Source organism: Natrix helvetica, assembly GCF_964273705.1.
Source record: "Natrix helvetica genome assembly, chromosome: 1".
Lineage (NCBI taxonomy): Eukaryota > Metazoa > Chordata > Lepidosauria > Squamata > Natricidae > Natrix > Natrix helvetica.
Genome location: NC_138548.1, coordinates 87,558,405 through 87,578,034, shown reverse-complemented (window position 1 = coordinate 87,578,034; position 19,630 = coordinate 87,558,405). Strand labels below are relative to the sequence as shown.

The 19,630-nt window shown below is 39.2% G+C and overlaps 1 protein-coding gene across 2 annotated transcripts in view; it reads left to right on the top strand.

The window, feature by feature from the left end:
- Window positions 1-10,337, top strand: part of LDLRAD3 (low density lipoprotein receptor class A domain containing 3) — a 158,831-nt gene extending 148,494 nt beyond the window's left edge. The window contains exons 5-6 of one of the 2 annotated variants that reach the window (XM_081935180.1): window positions 4,015-4,360; window positions 7,223-10,337. In XM_081935180.1, coding sequence (XP_081791306.1) covers window positions 4,015-4,360; window positions 7,223-7,472 — 596 coding nt within the window. In that variant the 3' untranslated portion in view covers window positions 7,473-10,337. Of the gene's footprint in view, window positions 1-4,014; window positions 4,361-7,219 lie in introns of both variants that reach the window. The other variant, XM_081935179.1, reaches the window with a different exon arrangement.
- The last annotated feature ends 9,293 nt before the right edge of the window (window positions 10,338-19,630 follow it).

Genomic DNA, 19,630 nt, shown 5'->3' with positions numbered 1-19,630 from the left:
ATCAAAATTTGGACTCTTAGCAATTGATTCATATTTATGACAACTACAGTGTCCCAGGGTAATGTAATCACCTTTTGTAAAGGCAATGGGGAAACCAGATTCACCTCACAATCATGTTAGTAATTTAACAACTGCAGTTATTCACTTAACTACTGTGGCAAGAGAGTTCTAAAACGGGACAAAACTCACTTATTAACTTAATACTTGACCCTTAACACTTAGGAACAGAAATTGTGGGGTTAGTTGTGGTCATAAGTCATAAGAACTATTTGCAAATTTCTTTATCACAATCCATTATTGGTATATAGCCCTCAATGATTGTCCTGACGGGCATGCAGTTCCTGACAAGAAACAAAGGGTTATCTGATTTGAACACATCTAACTATTTTATGCAATGTGGCCAATGGATCAGAAGCTTGTACAGCTCATAGAATTAATTTTAAAACAGCAGCTTAATGTTAATGTGATCTTGGCTTACTATCACAAGTTGTTGATTCTCTTCATCCCCCCCCTTTTTTTTTTGGCACTGAAACTGGGACAGAAGAAGTGCTCTAGATAATTATACAGTGCTGTGAGAAATAAAAAGGAGAGAAGGTGAGAGGTGAAGTTCTGGGCCTTTATTTGATGAGTTACTGTGCAATCATCCTGCAGTGCTAAGCAATTGCCAAAATGAGCTGAACAACAATTCACTTCACTCTTGTGAATTAAGAGTCTGTAACTAGGAAACATTGTACATGTTAAGAAATAAGGCTGCTTCTAAACATTTTAATTGTGTAATCCTCTGCCTCAAATATAAAACAAAGGTCCAGATGATGTCTTCAGTGTGTAAATCCTTGGTTGCTTTTCCACAGATTTTCTTTTCATCAGTGGCCACTAATAATTGAAGAGATCTCATGTTCAGAATCTTATATTGACTGATAATGATTTCTCAGCCTACTAACCATTTAGCATAGAGCTGTGGATTGTTGGTTCATTACTCTGGATATTGCTGGCTTCTGGAATGTGCTGTTATGTTATTGTTTCATGAAACAACAAAAGGGGGAATTTGCACTTTACAGGTATTGGATCAAATTTTAATCAGCAATCTTAACCATTTTATTTTTTAATCATTTTCTGAAACCATCTAAGGATCATTATATTTTACATCCTCTCAGAATGTAAATATATTATTGAAGTGCTGGGTTCTCATTTTACCAACCTCGGAAGGATGGAAGGCTGAGTCAACCTTGAGCTGGTGAGAGTTGAACTGCTGGCAGTTGGCAGAATTAAATGCAATTCTGCAATTTTAACCGCTGCACTACCACAGCTCTAATTTTGTTTATGGGAATCTAATTTTGTACCGATTGGGAGTATTTGGACAGTATATATTCTTTTTTGAAGCTCTGATATTCTTAATAACTTCAATTATGTCCATCAAAAAAAAAACCTGCTACATTGTGAATCATTGTATCCCACGCTTTAAGGTTTAAGCTGCATTTATAACTTCTTCCCTCTCCTCCCTTTCACCCACACATACACCCTTTACAATACAATACAATACAATAGTAGAGTTGGAAGGGACCTTGGAGGTCTTCTAGTCCAACCCCCTGCCTAGGCAGGAAACCCTATACCGTTTCAGACAAATAGCTATCCAACATCTTCTTAAAGACTTCCAGTGTTGGGGCATTCACAACTTCTGGAGGCAAGCTGCTCCACTGATTAATTGTTCTAACTGTCAGGAAATTTCTCCTCAGTTCTAAGTTGCTTCTCTCCTTGATTAGTTTCCACCCATTGCTTCTTGTTCTACCCTCAGGTGCCTTGGAGAATAGTTTGACTCCCTCTTCTTTGTGGCAACCCCTGAGATATTGGAACACAGCTATCAGTCTCCCCTAGTCCTTCTTTCTCTTAAGCTAAACATACCCAGTTCCTGCAACCGTTCTTCATATGTTTTAGTCTCCAGTCCCCTAATCATCTTTGTTGCTCTTCTAGAGTCTTTTTCACAATGACTTAGTGTGGCAAATAGGACTGTCTCAGGGTCATCCAGTGTTCTTACATGGCCAAGCAACAATTTGAATATAGGCCTTAGTATATATAATTACTGCATTCAGTCTATTATTCAGCTTGGCTTACACTTGTCTATCATGTATGCTGCCTATCAAATCTTCAGTGCTGCTGATTCTGACATTCTTGGTCATCATATAAGTCTCCAAGTAAAATTAATTTTGTCAGTAGTATTGGTGATGGTCTAAGTAATTATAGACTCTATTCCCAGTCATATGCATTCAGCCATTGTAGATACTGTTCCTATTTGTTAATTAAACTTTGTTCATTAAGCTGGTTCTTATTGTAAACATGATTGCAAGTCTCCTGTCCTGTCCTGATTTTCAGATGTAATGTGCTACTGAGATTACAGGCAGTCAACCCAATGGAATTGCTGAGATGAAGTGCACACAAAAATGCAATTTATTAAAATCATTTCATATCAAAGGAGAATATTGAGATCAAGAGATGTTGGTTTCCTTCAGTGGCCCTCCTTCAGGAATAATATTTTAGAACTGTGGTTTAATACATGCTTGTCAAACTGGGGGCCCATGGACCAGATATGTCACACACATCCTGGCTTCACACAGGCAAATAACGTCACACTTTGTCACAATCTGGCCTGCGACACAATCGAGTTTGACACCGGTGGTTCTCAAGTATGGTAGAACAATCTATGACTATAATTGCACTCTTCCTCCATTCTTTCTTAGCTGGCAAGCCAAGTATTATCAAAATAGAGATCTCTGAATATAATTAACATAGAGATAGAAATATTAAGTATAAATAAATAAATTAATTTAAAATCTGTAGTCTTCTCTGACTTGGATCTCTTTAATAAGTTTCATAGAATGGGCAGCTTGCATTTTAATATGTAAGGCGTTGTAGTGCTGTAATGTCCAAACTGAGAAAGAAGATAGATTTTGATTTAGGATATACGTTTGCTGAATTTCAGAATACTACTTTCAATTGTTATATTATCATGGGTGTCTAGATTTCTAATTATTATGTGTTGTCAACTTCCAAGATCTATGCCATGCAAACTGTTGCTTATCAGCATATTAAAAGGGGTTTAATAAAAGAAATTGGTAGCCTGGTATACTTCTTGCCTCAATACTCCATAGTGGAAAAAAATTGTAAATTTAATCTTTTATAATTATTTTCTTCTACAGGCTCTTGGTTTTGCTAAAAATAACAACCTGCCAATTTTTTAATAACTTGATGCAGTTTTCAGATCTTGTTTTGTTTTTACGATGCAGCATATTATTTCTTTTGGGGAAAGTAATAACAGCTTGGTGCTGCATAATCAGAACCAATATATAATGCAGAAATATGAATAGTTGTGTATTTGATTGCCTATACTTCTTTGTGAAGAATCACTTCAGGCAACTGGATTCTGAAATTATACAATAGGCAGGTGATAGATAAATGGGCTTGAGATTTCTGTAAATCAGCAATGGAATGAGATGCCTGAGATTTGAATTCTTGCCTAAATGTTAGACCAGGGCTGTCAAACTCGGTCCCCACAGGCCAGATGCATCACACACTGGTCACAGCCACCCCCGGTTTAGTAAAGGGGGAAGTTGCGACTCGTCATGTGATGACAAGGTGTTGTCGTGAGTTTGACATCCCTGTTTTAGACCATGGAAACAGATGTGACTCTCTAAATTCAACTGTTTACTGAAAACTAAATTACAACGGTTGATAAAGGAAAGAGAAAATTGAGTTTTCTTTTCTTCCATAGTCAGTAAGAGTGTCAGTTCCAAAGAGAAACTTCCAAAGCAGGCGGGTGGGGGATATGCAATTGAAGTTAGTCGATGCTTATTTTGTTTTTGAGAAGCCAATTTTCCACACTATCTAAACCAAGAACAAACCTTGATGAAAAGCCTAGGAAGCGTTGTTAAATTAGCTGAGAAGACATAATGTATATTGAAAAGCGTGGCATCTCATTCGCAGAGATTAATTGTATCACTCTCTTTTTCTTCTCATTTGCAGAAGCTGACAGCAATCAGAATTACGTGACAACAGAGCCTCAGCTGATCTTCTATCCCAGCGTTACCTATGCAATCATTGGCAGCTCTGCTATTTTTGTGTTGGTGGTGGCACTCCTGGCCCTAATTTTGCACCATCAGCGAAAACGCAACAACCTCATGACACTTCCCGTACATCGACTGCAGCATCCTGTCCTCCTGTCTCGTCTCGTCGTCCTTGATCATCCACATCAGTGCAATGTCACCTATAATGTTAACAATGGGGTCCAGTATATGTCTACTCAGGGCTATCATAGACCGCCAGACTTAGATTCACCACCATCTTATTCAGAAGCTGTGCTAGATCAAAGGTACATTTCAATAGTGTAACCAGTGAAGTTTCTCCTGGGCTTTAAACCCTTTGTTCTGTTTGGGTTTTTTGTATACCCAATGCTTCTGTTTCATGATAGCTTCCTTTAACAACTGCACCACCCTTGCTTCATTAGCATTGATTTTACTGGGTTGATGCCTCATAAACCTCTTCAATATTTATACCCAAATTTCCTGCCTGACTATTTACTGCCATTAAGGCAAGTCACAATTGCTGCAGTTTGAACTTCACCACTGAGCATAATGTCCTCCTCAGTACAGGAATCCACTTTAAAGTTCTGCTGACAGGAATCTTTCTATCCTCTGATTTCAAAAATGATTCTTTTAGAATTGAAGTATGTCATGGAAATAATGTGGAGTCCATCTTTTGGTCATAATTCCTAATTTAGCTTATAAGAATGAATTGGAGTTTATTCAGTATAGAGGCCATTTTCAGTTAATGCCCTCTTTTTTGCCCTACTCAAGAAGCTTTTTAGCCAACACAATTTTTGCCATTTTTATCCCATGAAAAGATTACTTTGGCAGATATGTACAAGCTTTCCAGGATAGTGAGTAACAGAGCTCTAAAAAAACGATGCTGAATGTCGGGCTAGTATTGCCATTGTTGGCTGGAGGAAGAACGTACGCGCGCGCGCGCACACACACACACACACACACACACACACACACTTCCAAACTTTACCTTCTAATGTGACATATAGTGGGCATTTCTGCATTTCATTGTTATTGCCTGGGAGCTGCTTAATCACTATAAATAATTTAAAGCAAATTTAATTTTTTAAAAGCTTGTTTTTGAATAAATAGACAAATTGTATTTCAGTATTAATAGCATCCCTTGATGTGCATGAAATTCTTACAAACTGATCATAATTTCCACTAAAGAGACAATCAGTTGTATTTCTTTGTAACAATATGTTGGGGATAATATATTGAGAGGAAGATCTGGATCCATTGAGGAAAATTAAAAATCCATTTATAGTGTCTCTGCCCCCCCCTCCCCCAAAAGTGGGGGGCTTAATGTGAAACCATGGCAACTAATAATTTATCACTAAGTGAGGCATATATGCATTATACAGAATTTAATTTAACTCCCCAAGCTTTTAAGATGTAGCACTGGAAAATCAATGAGAAATCCTTTTCAACAACAGATCCCAATTCAATATATTTTTCTGCAGTTGGTTATGGGAACTAAATTGTAGGGTTTTTTTGTTTTCAACATATGAAGACAGTCCATTAATTTCTTGGTTTTGCTGCTAAGATTCTTATTGATTTCAGTGGTGATAGTAGGGATAGGTGGCTGTGACTTGTGTAATGTTGATCAACGTCTAATATGTCTTCAGTTTGGTCCCACTATCTATTGCAAAAAACACAAATCACTTTATGTTTTCATGTGGGGAGAAGCCATTCTAAGTATATTTTGTGAGATACAAGACTTCTAAACAGAATTGCTCCACCCCTCCTTATTGCTTCCAATGCAAAGTAAGGTCAACTTACCCCAAAATAACACATAGTTATAAACAATTGTAGTATGTTTGTGAGTTGCCAGAATATATCTTGAGAAGCCTGAGTCTTGGTGGATTCCTCTTAGCTTTGTCCACCATCACCTACCAGTATGTGCAATTTCCCTGAGCTGACAGTTGTAATTGGCCTGTAATATACCAGGAACTACGCACCATAAAGTAAAATTCCTAAAATTTAACCAACTCATTATTTTTCTCTTTCAGTAACTTCAAAAATTGCAGTTTAATAATACAGGGGGCAAGCAGTACTGAGTACAGGCTGAATGGATATTTCTGGCTTCTGAACAAAAGTTACTTGTCAAAAGTCAAGCCATCAAGTCAGTTCTATTGTGACTTGGCCATTCAAGTAGTGAACATTTTGTATGCATCTGTATTGTAATATGGTAACTTGAACTGGGACATTGTCCCAGAATCAAGGAACAGAACACCCTCCCCTGATAAGTTGGAAGCTGCAAGTACTGTCACTGGAAGACAGTGGTATTACAGGATAAGCTGAGGGTTTGTCCCCTAGATTTTCAAAGATTTGAAGCATCTGAGGGAGAAAATGGGAATTTTCATTCTTAAATTCATCCAGAATGGCCTTCTGGATGTCACAAATGGGATGGTGGCAGTGGTGAAATATTTAAAAAATTGCCAGCAGTTCTCTGGGCATGACTTGGTGGGCGTGGCTTGGTTGGGGGGGTCATGTGACTGGATGGGCATTACCACCTTTTTTTTATTTTTAAAGCACTTTTTACTATATTCATCTGAACTGGTAGTACAAAATGCTTTAAGAAGTGGGGAAAAAAGGTTCAGTTGTGCCATGCGATCGTGGGAACTTTTCTTCTCGCTTTTTAAAGCATATTTTTACTACCAATTCGGGTGAATGGGTAGTAAAAAAATTCTTTAAAAAGTGAAAAAAAAGGTTCTGATGATTGCGCGGCTCACAGCTGATCTGCGTGATTGTTGGAAGCTTTCCTCCCTCCCCCCCACTTTTTAAAGCATGTTTTTCCTGCCAGTTCGGGTGAATAGGCACGGGGGAAATGCTTTTAAAAGCGGGGGGGGGGAAGCTTCCGACGATCACGCGGCTCATAGCTGAACTGTGTGATCCTCAGAACCTTTTTTCTACTAATGGTTTGCGGAACCAACGAAAATCGTCCCTACTGGTTCGTGCGAACTGGTAGCATTTCACCCCTGGGTGACGGGGAACATAAGACGAGTGAGTGGTCCATTTGTGTCTTTATAACTTGTCATTTGTGTCTTTATATCTTGTTGAAGTAAAATTCAGATGCTGTTTATTTCATACATCTGGTAACTTGACATCTAATTTATACTTTGCAGCAGACCCCCGTGGTTTGATCTTCCTCCACCTCCATATTCCTCAGAAATAGGATCCCGGAATCATTTAGATCTTCCTCCATATCGTTCTCGAACTGGAAGTGTGGTAAGCACAGATGCTTCAGAGGAAAGAGGTCCAGAGACTTTGGACAGCAGTCCGTCAAGAAACCTTTTTACTGGTGTGGAGCATCACAGTACACGGCGTGAAATTACATCTGAGCCAAGTGACTCTCTGATCAATTCAGTTCCTGTCTGAAAACTGTAAACAATTATTTATGCAGATTTTTATGGCTGTCCGCTTGAACTTGTACCGACATTAAAAAGTCCCAAATCATTTGGCCTTTTTCTACTTGATGATTGCAAGTGTTTCTGTGAAAGGAACAAGAGCTACGTGCATTGCCATTAAACAACTTCCCTCAATCATTTCAAGGGAGAATGAGCAAGAAAAGGTGCCAGTGGCCTCAGTCTTGCTAGATTTAACTACTGAATTATGAAGGTTGAAGCAATTGAGAACAGTTCATTTTCACTTCCTCTCTGTTATAACATGCTGTTAAAGCGCATCAGGACTTTACTAGAATTCATGTACTGAAATCAAGCATATATACATGCCAGAGGTGGGTTGCTCCTGGTTTTGCCCGGGTTGGGCAAAACGGTAGTGGCAGCATGCGCAGAAGCGTCACACGCACAAGTGAACCAGTAGTAAAAATAATGGAAACTCACCACTGATACATGCATATGTGTCTCACGACATGCCTGTGTTTGAAATGATCTTTATTGCTTTTTAAAAATTTCTTATTTATGATTGTAAGAATGTATATAAAAATAATAGTAAATGAGATGTGCATTAATGCAAATATCGAACTGCATTGCTGATGGCATCTGGAAGTCCAGTTCTTTCAATAGAAAAATAAAATTCTGAAGGGTCATCGGAAATATCACCTGTACGGTTTAAACGATGTTGTGTTTCAATCACAAGCTCTCCTATGGAGTAAACTCTTATTACTTCTGTAAGAAAAATTAATATAATTTTTGATGCATAAGGTAAAAAGGATTTTAAGCCACCTAAACAGTAATGGAATTTTAGCTGACAGCTACTGACGAGGAGACAGATCTTAGAGTCATGGTGGGTGGTTCAGTGAAGATACCAACTCGGTAGGCAGCTACTGTTACAAAAGAAAATTAAATGAAAAGGAATTCCATCTTTGGAATCACTAGAAAGGGAACTGAAATAGAACTGCTGGTATCCTAGTGTCCTTATATACTGTATGTCCATGTTGTGATTATACTTGGAATATTGTTTGTGGTTCTTCTCACCCAACATATTAAAATGATACAAAGCTATAAAAGGCCAAAAAAAGGGCAATTGAAATGATTTGGGGACTAGAATTGCTTCCCAGCAAGAAAACACTATAGCTTGAAATGAAGGAAGATAAAGGAAATAGTGTAGAACTCTACAAAATCACATTCACAATATAGGTAAGTGATTGGAGAGACGTTTTCTCCCTTTCTCCATGTTAGAACTTGAGACACAAAATGTAGGGCAATTTAGGATCATCAGAATGAATTACTCTCTTATACAGCAGGTATTTGATCTATGGAATTTGCTGCCAACAGTGAGTAACAGCAGCAATTTGGATGGCTTTAAAGAGGACTGGACAGGTTCATGGAAGATCAGGCCACCAAGATCTACCCTTATTTATGGCCATTTGCTTTCTCCCTGAATCATAGCCAGTGTGCCTTATATACTGGAGGCTATCTCCTTCCAGTCCAGATTTGAGATTCCCAAATCGTTCTATTTCTGTGATCCAGAATATGAGACAACATAACCCTACACCCTGATTGAACAAGGTTCTCATAGTCATCTGTCTATCACAATGTGCCTGATTCCAGCTTTCTTCTTCATAGTGAAGAATCAAAAAAGTCTATCTTGTATTCTTCTGTAATTATGTATGTGTATCTTACGGGTTGTGTGAACCAGATTTTAGCATTCTATCTTTCATAAGTGTTATATAACAATTTGGTGGCTTATTTGGATACCTATTTTGACAGGTATCTCTCTCTCTCTCTCTCTCTCTCTCTCTCTCTCTCTCTCTCTCTCTCTCTCTCTCTCTCTCTCTCTCTCTCTCTCTCTCTCCCTCCCTCCCTCCCTCCCTCCCTCTCACACACACACAGACGAAGGAGGAGCTTTAGACGGTTTACGTGTCAAAATGCAGTTTTCTGATTGTCTGCAAAATATATTTAGTCTGGGCATGCTTTGGGTTTCTCATTGTAAAAGAGAAGATTACAAATGTTCCATTTCCTCTCTCTGCATGTATGTACCTTTGAGAGAGGTTCTGAGTGCCTTGGAATTCATATATCAGTTTGCAGACGTTATTCGATCTATTGGGGAATATCTTTCATACTATGAGACTGAAACATTTTATAAAAAAATAGTGTCAGTTCATGGTAGCATTTCCTTATTGAGGAATCATAGGACTGATTCATTCTTTACGTGACATGCTTATTTGCTATGCTCCATTATTTACATTGTAAGTATGAGGTGGAGGCAGATACCACACTTCTTCCTGTATATTTACACAGATGCACATCTCTTACATACCACATGCTTTATCTTTAACATTGGTGCATTTTGGAATGGTGTGAATCAGCTTTTAGAATTATTACTGTTTGAGTGTCATTTGTATAACTCTAAAATAGCGAAATAAGAATCCAATGGTTTTAAAAGCGTGACAGCAAGATAATTTCTGTTTCTTTGTTTATTTTTACCCAAATATAAGTATGGGACTCGTAGTCATTATTGGGAAGATTGAATGGGCATTTTAACTCATTTGATCCAAACTGAAATAGCAACAAACATTACAGATATTTCTTTCTTTTTTTTGAGGGAGTTTTACTTGGACTGAGGTACATAGTGCTTTTTTAAGTAAAAGGCATAGCAGTTACTTATATATTGAAAGTAATGTTTTGTGTGACCCTGAGGTACTGTTTTATTACATTATTACATTTGTGTTCATTCAAATCATTGTCCTTTCTACAATACAATACAATGCCTTTAAGCTGTATATTTCTATTGAAATACTTGGATTTGGACTCTTAAAATAAACCCCTTTTTCTAACTGTATCTTTTCATTTCCTGTTGGAAGTTTGAATTAATCAAGAGACCTTCTTAACAGTATATGAACCTGAATATAAGCAGAGCACTGAAAGAATACTGTGTAATTATATAGCAGATCATCCCATTTGAAAAGAAAATAAATGTTGCTTATAATATAGTTGTCTTGAATGTAGGGTAGAGATTTGACCTACTGTCAATGAATGTATTATATGTGAAGTAAAATAGATTAAGAAATACCAAAGCAGACAAAATCTAGAATTAACCAATATGTGGGAACTGGGGAATAGGAGGGAATCAAGAGGCAGGGGAGGTAGGCAATATTATGGAGAATGTGATGAGCATAGGTAAAGGTAAAGGTTCCCCTCACACATACCATATTTTTCAGAGTATAAGACGCCCAAGATTTTGAAGAGGCAAATTTTTTTTAAAAAAGAAATTTGCACTCTGCAGCCCTCCAAAAACGGCCCATTTTTTGTGAAAATGGGCCAGTTTTTTTTTTCAAAAAAGGGGCATGAATAGCCTTTAGGAGGCTTGTAGAGTGCTCCTGGTGGGTGGGGGTGGGGGTAAAAAAGAGCAAAAAAGGCCCATTTTTTTGTCAAAAAAAGACTATACATAGCCTTTAGGAGCTTATAGAGTGCTCCTGAGAGTGGGAGGGGGGGAAATTGAGCAAAAACCAGCTCATTTTTCACTCATTTCTGCCTTCCCCAGCCCCCGGGGCTGCCTTCCCCTCTTTTTTGAAGGGAAAAAGGTGTGTCTTATATTCCGAAAAATACGGTTTGTGTTAAATCATTCCTGACTCTAGGGGATGGTGTTCATGTCCGTTTCAAAGCCAAAGAGCCACCAAAGGTGGTTCCTATTTTTCTACTTGCATTTTTACATGCTTTTGAACTGCTAGGTTGGCAGGAGCTGGGACAAGTAATGAGAGCTCACTCTGTGACGTGGCGCTAGGAATTTGAACTGCCAAACTGCCAACCTTTCTGATCGACAAGCTCAGTGTCTTAGCCAATGAGCCACCATGTCTCTTGTGATGGGCATAGAACATAGAATAATAGCGTTGGAAGGGACATGGGGAGGTCTTCTTGTCCAACCCTCTGTTTGAGCAAGAGACCCTATACCATTTCAGCCAAATGGTTGTCCAGTCTCCTTTTGAAATCCAGGAAGTTGGTATGATGGGAGTCAGGGCACTAGGAGATAACAAGTTAAAGATCTTTATATATGGCTCTTGGTATCCATTTCTGGAAGAAGTCTGTGGCAGCCCCAAGCTTCAGCTGTTGCTTATGGATGTCAGATCAGTTTGTAATAAATCCATTCTCATTCATGATCTTATTGCAAATGAGATTACCAATGTGGCATATATAACTGAAAAGTGGATAAGTTAGGATAGGTTCCCCCTTTATAAATATTCTACCCAGGTTTTAGATTTTTGTATCAGTTGTAACTCAGGGGATGGGCGAAGGGAAACCACTATTCTCTATTAATCATTGCAGTATCTCAAGAGTTTTCCAAACGTGCAGAATATGCACCGCCCTAATTCACAGAAATATAAGAAGGTACAGCACAATTAGACTAGCAAGATTATCATTATAGCCTCTTTTGAAATCAGATAGGATATTAACTATGCAAAGGAGTTGACTTAAAGATGGCCTATTGTGGAAAGCCAAAATGGGAATCTTCCTTCCTTCCTTCCTTCCTTCCTTCCTTCCTTCCTTCCTTCCTTCCTTCCTTCCTTCCTTCCTTCCTTCCTTCCTTCCTTCCTTCAGCTGCGGCCTTGGGTAAGTCTAGAATTGATTGTGACATGTAGGTCTTAGACCACATTACTCCTGTGTGGCCCTGTCCAATAGACCTTGCTTTTCTAAGGAATTCCAGGAAGTGAAATGTCAAAAGGAATATCTAAAGTATTATTGAAGAAAGATGAAGAGCTATTTCATTCAGGTTTCTGATTAGGTATGGACTGTTGGGACAGCTTTGGTCCTCTTTATTGATAACTTTTGGTGGATCTGAGATGAGGTAGTGCATTATCTTAAGTGGCTTTCCATACCATCTACCATAGTACTGTTTTCTGTGTTTGTGTACATCTGTTTCTTTGTGTGTGTGTATTTGTACATCATAAGTCCCCAACTTTTCCATCTTGGCAACCCAGCAGATGGGGCAAGGGAGAGGGGATGGTTCTATGTGAGAGCCAACCATGCACATGAGTGCCTGCCATTCGCACAAATGGAGCTGCGCTGAAAGCCCGCCATTTGTGCGGCCTGATTCTGAATGGGCCACGGCTCAGTTTTGGGCCATGACCTGGGAGTTGGGGGGCCGTGCTGTGTATTGCCAACTTAAAACAGCAAACATACATAATACTCTTGCCTCCTATTTTTCCCACGAGAAGAATTCTGTGAGGTTGGTTGAATATTGAGTTTATTCCCATTGTCCCTCACTTTTGGATGCCTTAAGGCTCAACCCTTTCACTTCTCCTGGTTAATACCTAACTGAAACCACTTAGGTCATCCATTAATTTGGGGAGCAGTATCATCAATATGCAGGTGATACCTGATTGTATATCTCATACTCAAGCCGTTCGAGTGATGCTGTCAATATCCTGAGGCTGTTCAGGTCTGGATGGGGAGCTGCCAAGAACAAATTGATATAGCTGTTCAGACTCCATAGTTGTCAGAATTTTTAATCTTTGGCCTTTGTTGGGGAAGCAGTTACCTATCTGATGCTATGTGCACCTTGAGAGACTTCTGGTTGGAACAATCCAGATTGTTCCCTATAAAGCTTTTAATGACATAGGGCCTAGTTATTTGAGGGCCACCAATCTCCTGTAGTTTCTGCCCTTCGAGTTCCCTCAGTTAAAAAATATCATCTAGTTAGGATCACAGAAGTATGACTTCTAGGTTGTAATGCCAGCCCTCTGAAACACAAACTTCTCCAAAATTTGTGTGACTCCCAATCTGAAAACTTGGCTTTACTCCCAGGTCTGAGATTGATGTTTGTTTTGCCCCTGGCAGATTTTCTGTGGTAATGTACTGATGCTTTTATCTGGATGTATATGTCTTTTTCTCTTTTTCTTGTTTTTTTTAAATTATATAATCCATCCAGAGATATTTTAGAGTCAGGTGACCTTCTAAATCTAAGAGAACAAACACATCATTTTCTCTCTGAGAGTATGAAGTTTCAGCTTCTTATATTCATTTAAGTTTAAAACTAGACATCTTTTCCTCTCAGACTTTCCCACCACTTAAAAGGAAATCCAGCTTTATAATTTTTTTTCCATGCTTGGTGTCGGTCAAGGAGTCCTGCATACCAACCTGATGATGCGCCTTGAAGATGGAACTCACATGACACCTAAGGGATTTGCAGATTGGACACTGGGATGAGGGTTACTGGGGGAGGGTGTTTGGTCACTATTGATATGTATGATTTCACGTGCTTTTGCCTCAGATCTTGCTTTGCTTAGCTGCTATCTTTTCATAACCAGTAAAAGTACTCTTAATTCTGCAAAATGGAGTTAAGTGGTTTCTTTCTTGGTTGCTGAGGGAGGCCGGCTTGACACAACTCTTACATCTCAGAAATGCATGATTTATGTTGCTGGCAACAAGGCATTTTAGAGTTTGGTATGTTTAACCTTGGGAAATGACAACTGAGGATCATACGATAGCAATCTTCAAATGCCTACAAAGGTTTCACGTTCAAGATCTCCTATAACTGCACTCTGTTTTGTAACAGAGTGCAGTTATAGGAAAAGATGTTCTGACCAGTGACGTGCAGTCAGGTGAGGCAAGTGAGGCACAGCCTCACCACTCTCATCATGAAAAAAAAAAGTAAAAGGAAAAAGCTGAGCTAGTTACTGCCTCACCGTGGATGACTCTTTTTTTAACTGTTAAAAAAAGCTGGAAAATGTACGTGTGGGTTGGAGGGAGGGGGAGGAATTCAAACTTCATCCTCCTGGTGCTGTGCAGGGCTTTGGGCAAAGGCTGGAGGGAAGGACCCTGGCTCGCTTGTGCTCTCCCTCCCCAAGAGTAGTTTGATTGCAGGCAGAGCCACGTTGTGGGGCCAGTGTGTGTGCTACAGCATGGCTCTTTGCCTGGCTTCCTGCCTCCTCCTGTGGTCTCCTCACTGGTGCTCTCCCTCCCCAAGTGTAGTGACTTCCTCCCCAGGCCCCCATTCATTTCTCTCTCTCACACACAGAGCTGGATAAAACTATATAAAAATCTAGCCCAGCTTCACTGATTACAAGTTTGAAAAGGCAACGTGACTCCGCCTGCAATCACACTACACTTGGGGAGGGAGAGCACAAGCGAGCACTGAGGAGACCACAGGAGGAGGCAGGAAGCCAGGCAAAGAGCCATGCTGTAGTACACACACTTCCCCCCAGTCTCTTTCTTTTGGAAGGCTCAGATCGGCTTCCCTCCAGCTTCTCTGCCTCTCCTCTCACCCCAGCCTGCCAGCAGGAGGTGGTGGGTGGGCTTTATTGTGTTCCAGGCATTTCCCACCCAGACAGCAGGCTGCATTTGCAATGGTGGAGGTGTTTGGGAAAGGCAGCAGGGGAATGGGGGGGGGGATGGCAGAGGAGCTGCTTTCAAGCCACTGGAAAAGATATCCAATCCAACTTTTGTGTGTGTGGGGGTTTGTTTGAGAGTGAGTGAGAGAGGGAAGGGGTAGGAGAGATAGTCCAATCCAACTTCTGTGTGTGTGTGTGTGTGTGTGTGTGTGTGTGTGTGTGTGTGTTTGAGAGAGGGGGAGGAAGGGAGAGAGGGAGGAAGGAGGGGAAGGAGAAGAAAAAGAAAAAGAAAGAAGGAGCAAAGGAGAAAAACAAATGCTGTCGCTTTAAATTGAAACTGAGCATGCCTGGCTGTGGAATTCTGGGAGTTGAAGTCCACAAGTCTAAAAATATTTGAAACCCAGCACTGTGTCAGTGCCTCACCAGTCATAAACCTCACCGCACGTCACTGGTTCTGACAGAATATCACTGGGGAAATCCTAACAGTAAGAGTTGTTGAACAATCAAACTAATCAGCTAAAAAGGCAGTGGACTTCTTCCAAATGTGTTCAAGCATAGTCTAGTCAACAATCCATCTCTGATACTTTAATTTGGGTTCCCACAATGATTATCTAAAGGGACAATATAAACTTGTTTCTTTAGTTCCAAAAAAGTTTAGTAAGAAAAAATATGGGGAGAGGGTAGGAAGAGATGTATAGAAGATGGTAATGGAAAGAGAACTAAGTCACCAAGACAGGGGTTGGGGTTCGCCCGGGTTCGGGAGAACTCGTAGCTAACGTTTTAGTCGGTTTGGAGAATCTCTAAACCCCAACCCTGGCTGGTTCCACCCACCCCACCCCTTCCAGCCTGTCCCACCCTTCCCAGGAGTCTCCATATGGTGCATTTTGGATGCGAATTAAGTGCAGGGCCCACAGGGAGGTTCAGGGAGGGTGAAAAATGGGCCTCCCAGAACTTCCAGAAGGCCGGAAATGGGCTTGTTTCCAGCTTCAGAAGTTTTCACCCTACCAGAGGCTCAAGGAAAACCTCTGGAGCCTGAGGAAGATGAAAACATGCCCCCCCCTTGTGGTGCAGATGGTCGAGTAGGCCATGCCCACCATGGCCATGGACACCCAATAACCGGGCAGAGAACCCATTGCTGAAATTTTTGAAGCCCACCCTGCACCAAGGGACAGCAGATACATGTAGCCTGAAACTAAGAAGAGGGCTTCAGGAAAACTAAAACTCAAGTATGGAAAGAACAGAAAGAGCTTCTTAAGGCAAGTTCAAAATAACAGGAAAAAAAGCAGTATTCCAATTGCTCAGTGAAGCTGTAAATCCTAACAGATAATAAAAGCAAAGCTGCTCAGTTCCCATTTAGGTTTAGCATTCCCCCCCTCCTCAAAAAATAATTATTTTGTTTAAAAACTGTGAAGAATGAAGTGACTAAATTAGAAGTTGAGAGCAATAGAAACATATTTATGGTATGTTTTACAATAGTTTGAAAGAGGTTGGCCAGATTCATTTTATTTCATTTCATATGGCATAAGAGAATACAGCACTAATGCATAAAATTCACAAAAACAGCAAGTAAAATGTGCATCCAACAATAAAACACCAGAACAATGAATTATTTTTAAAATGTACAATACAAATCATGAACAAAATTCAATTATGTATGAACAATTACTAGGATGGTGAAGCCTACACAGCCAGATATCAGTTAGCCATTGGACAGTACTGCCCTTGAGATGATGTAGTTCTTGCAGGGATCCAGGGAACCTAAGTGCAATGTAGACTAGCCTCCTCGTGATGCACCCTTGTTATAGCTAAATTCTGGCTGCTGGACCTCAATGAGTTCCCAGCACGAATACCAAAATAAAAACAAGGCTCTATGGCCAGATGACTTATAAGATACAAAAATAACTGCCAGATGACTTATCCAATGTTTTGATTATGACATTTGAAGGATCTTGTGAATTATCAGTTGGCTGGAAAATAGAAATATAATTTAATGTAAATGAACACGCTTTAATAATCTCTCCTGATTTCAGCAAATCATTTGACAAGCTGGCATTTTGATTACCAAAAGTAGTTGAGTCAGGCTTCATGGCAATTTATCTGTCCCCTTAATTTTATTAGTATATTTACACCCTGATGCAGTCCTACAAAATTCTTATCGCATTACGGGAGTATTTGAAACAATTAAAGCATCTGTTTTCAGAATAAAAAAATTAAAAATATAAACGTATAACATAAACTCAGATCCTGACATTCTCCCAGAAGGGCTGTTTTTAACTTCTTTTGGAAGGCAGCTCTAGTCAAGGATTCAGCCCACAGGTAGCAATTAACAATTAAGTGGGATACCTAATTGTCTTGAAAATCATTCATCATAAAAGTCAGGTACAGAGTGGTATGACACAAGATTAAATTCTAAACTCTCCTTGCCATTTTAGTTCACTGAATGAAGACATTAAAAATGATTATCAAATATTATACAATAAACTGGATGAGATAGCTAATACTCCAAAAAAAATGAAATAAAGTTGAAACTCTCTTGATAGCAGTAAGGGCTGAATCTAGTAAGGCAGAAACCTTATTATCTGGTTGTCAAATTAACCAGAACCTTGTCTGGTTGGTTTGGTTCCTAGTCTCAAGGCTAGATAGAGAAAGGGCTTTTTTTTGTTGAGTTGAAAACATCTATGATTTAAATCTTGGAATATGCATAGAAAAACTAATTTTGAGTTCTGCAAGAGGCAGAACTGCTTATGTATAATTTATTTGAAACAAAAGTATTTATTTATCCATATAGTATCTATAATCTTGTGCTATAAGCAAGGCTCTGAATATGGAGTTCAGTATCTGGAGAATCAAGATTTTTTGCCAAGTCTGGCAGGAAGTCTGACAATAGAAAAGGGCTTAAAATAACATGATACTTAATGAAGATACATTCACATTTCTCCACTTAGGAAATAGAAACCAAACCCACAGGTATAAAATAAGGAATAGCTGACTTAGTCATTGTACTCTAATCTTGAAATAGTAATTGAATGCAAGCTAAATGAATCAGCACTGTGAAGAGGCTGCAAAAAGAAAAAGGGGGAAATGCTATCTTAAGCGTCACTTTCAGAAATAGTTTCCAAATAATGAGAAGGAAAACTTTATTCTCTACTGGTTAGATCCTACTTTATATCCAATTTTGGGCTTCATACTTGAGGAAGTACTCAGAGAAAGTAGAACAGCTTCAAAAAAGTTAAACAAGGACTAGAAACTAAATCCTACAGTTTGAAGGAGCTAGGCATGTTTAGTCTAGAAAAGAGAAGGTTGACAGGAGATATGATAGCATTCTTCAAATACCTGCAAGATCAAGATGTGCTCTCTCTCTCCTTCATGGGGAAAGATACAGAATGATGAAGACATGTTAGAAGAAGGCAGATTCCAATTGTTAGGAGGAAAACCCCTTCTTAACCCAGCAGATTGACAGTGGAACCAATTCCAAGAGAGGTGGTGAGGTCTTTTTGATTGTTTGTATTCAAGCAAAGTCTAGACAGCTTCTGTCAGGGATGCTTAGTTTCTGGCAATGAGCCAGTGGCCTCAATAATCCTATCCATTCTGGGGTTCTCCTTCAAGGCTTCCTTGTGTCTGTGTCACTTAAAACTTCCTTTTTACGACCCTGGAATCTCTTAACTCGAGGTAGAGTTGGGTGACTTGACAATTGTTCATGCCCTAAAAGATGTGTGCATGGTTTTTTTTTCTCTTTCTCTTTCCCCACCCTCTCTTTCTCTTTCCAGACTATATTTAGAAATGGCCATCCAGCTTCTTTTTATTCATCTGTCTCTTTCCAGAACAATCTGTCCTGTCCAACAGCAGGACAAAATTATTTCTATATATTGCTTAACCATGTTTTCTTCATTGCAATAATTATAGGAATTATCACATGCAATTTAAAGACACTTTGTAGAATTGTTTGGAACACCAATTGGGGAGCAGTTATTTCAAAACCCTGAGATGTTGTAAATAAACTGCTACAATAGACATGTCCTCAAGGGAAGTGATTCATCATTATTCACCAGTGCATCTCTCGGATGCCTCCAACGTTTTTTGAGAGTGCACCTTCTCCATTATGTACACTCCATTGCTAATTGCACACTTTGTAATTGTCATTCAAGGTAGATATTGGCTGGATTCCAACTGGTCTGTTTACATCAGTAAATAGTTACCAGCAACAATGCATTTAGAGTTCTCCTCTATGCCTACCTCCTCCCTCTCATCTCTTTTGTTGAAATATTTTGTTAGCTTCATGTTGAAAATTACAGCTCATTTTTAAAAGAATCTCTTGAGATATTTTTTTAAAGTAGGGAAAATCAGCCGGTGGAATAAAAAATATTGTTCTTTTCAAAAAACAAAAAATCATTTACATATGCCTGGATGCGCTTACTCTCATGTAAGCTTCCCTTAAATCTTATTGTAACCATTGTTTAGATTAGTGGTCCCTTGGCAGATCAAAACATCCTTTATTCAGTAATGACAATTCGTAGGCTTAATCCTTGTGCAGCTGTATTTTGCCATAAAAGAATGTAACCTAACAGCATCAATTCCAGGTCCAATGCAAATTGCTCATGAGGACATAACAGCAGTTATGGTAACATATGATCTTCTAATGAGGACAGGAAGATGGGCTGCTTTTTCCTAGTGTTATCCCTTGCAGGTTTTCCACCACCATGATAAAGTGATGCATGTTTACATGATGAAAATCCAATAATAAGAATTGAATCCCATCTGATGTTTTAAAAAAATTGCTTTCCAAATAAATTGGATCAATTCTAACTAG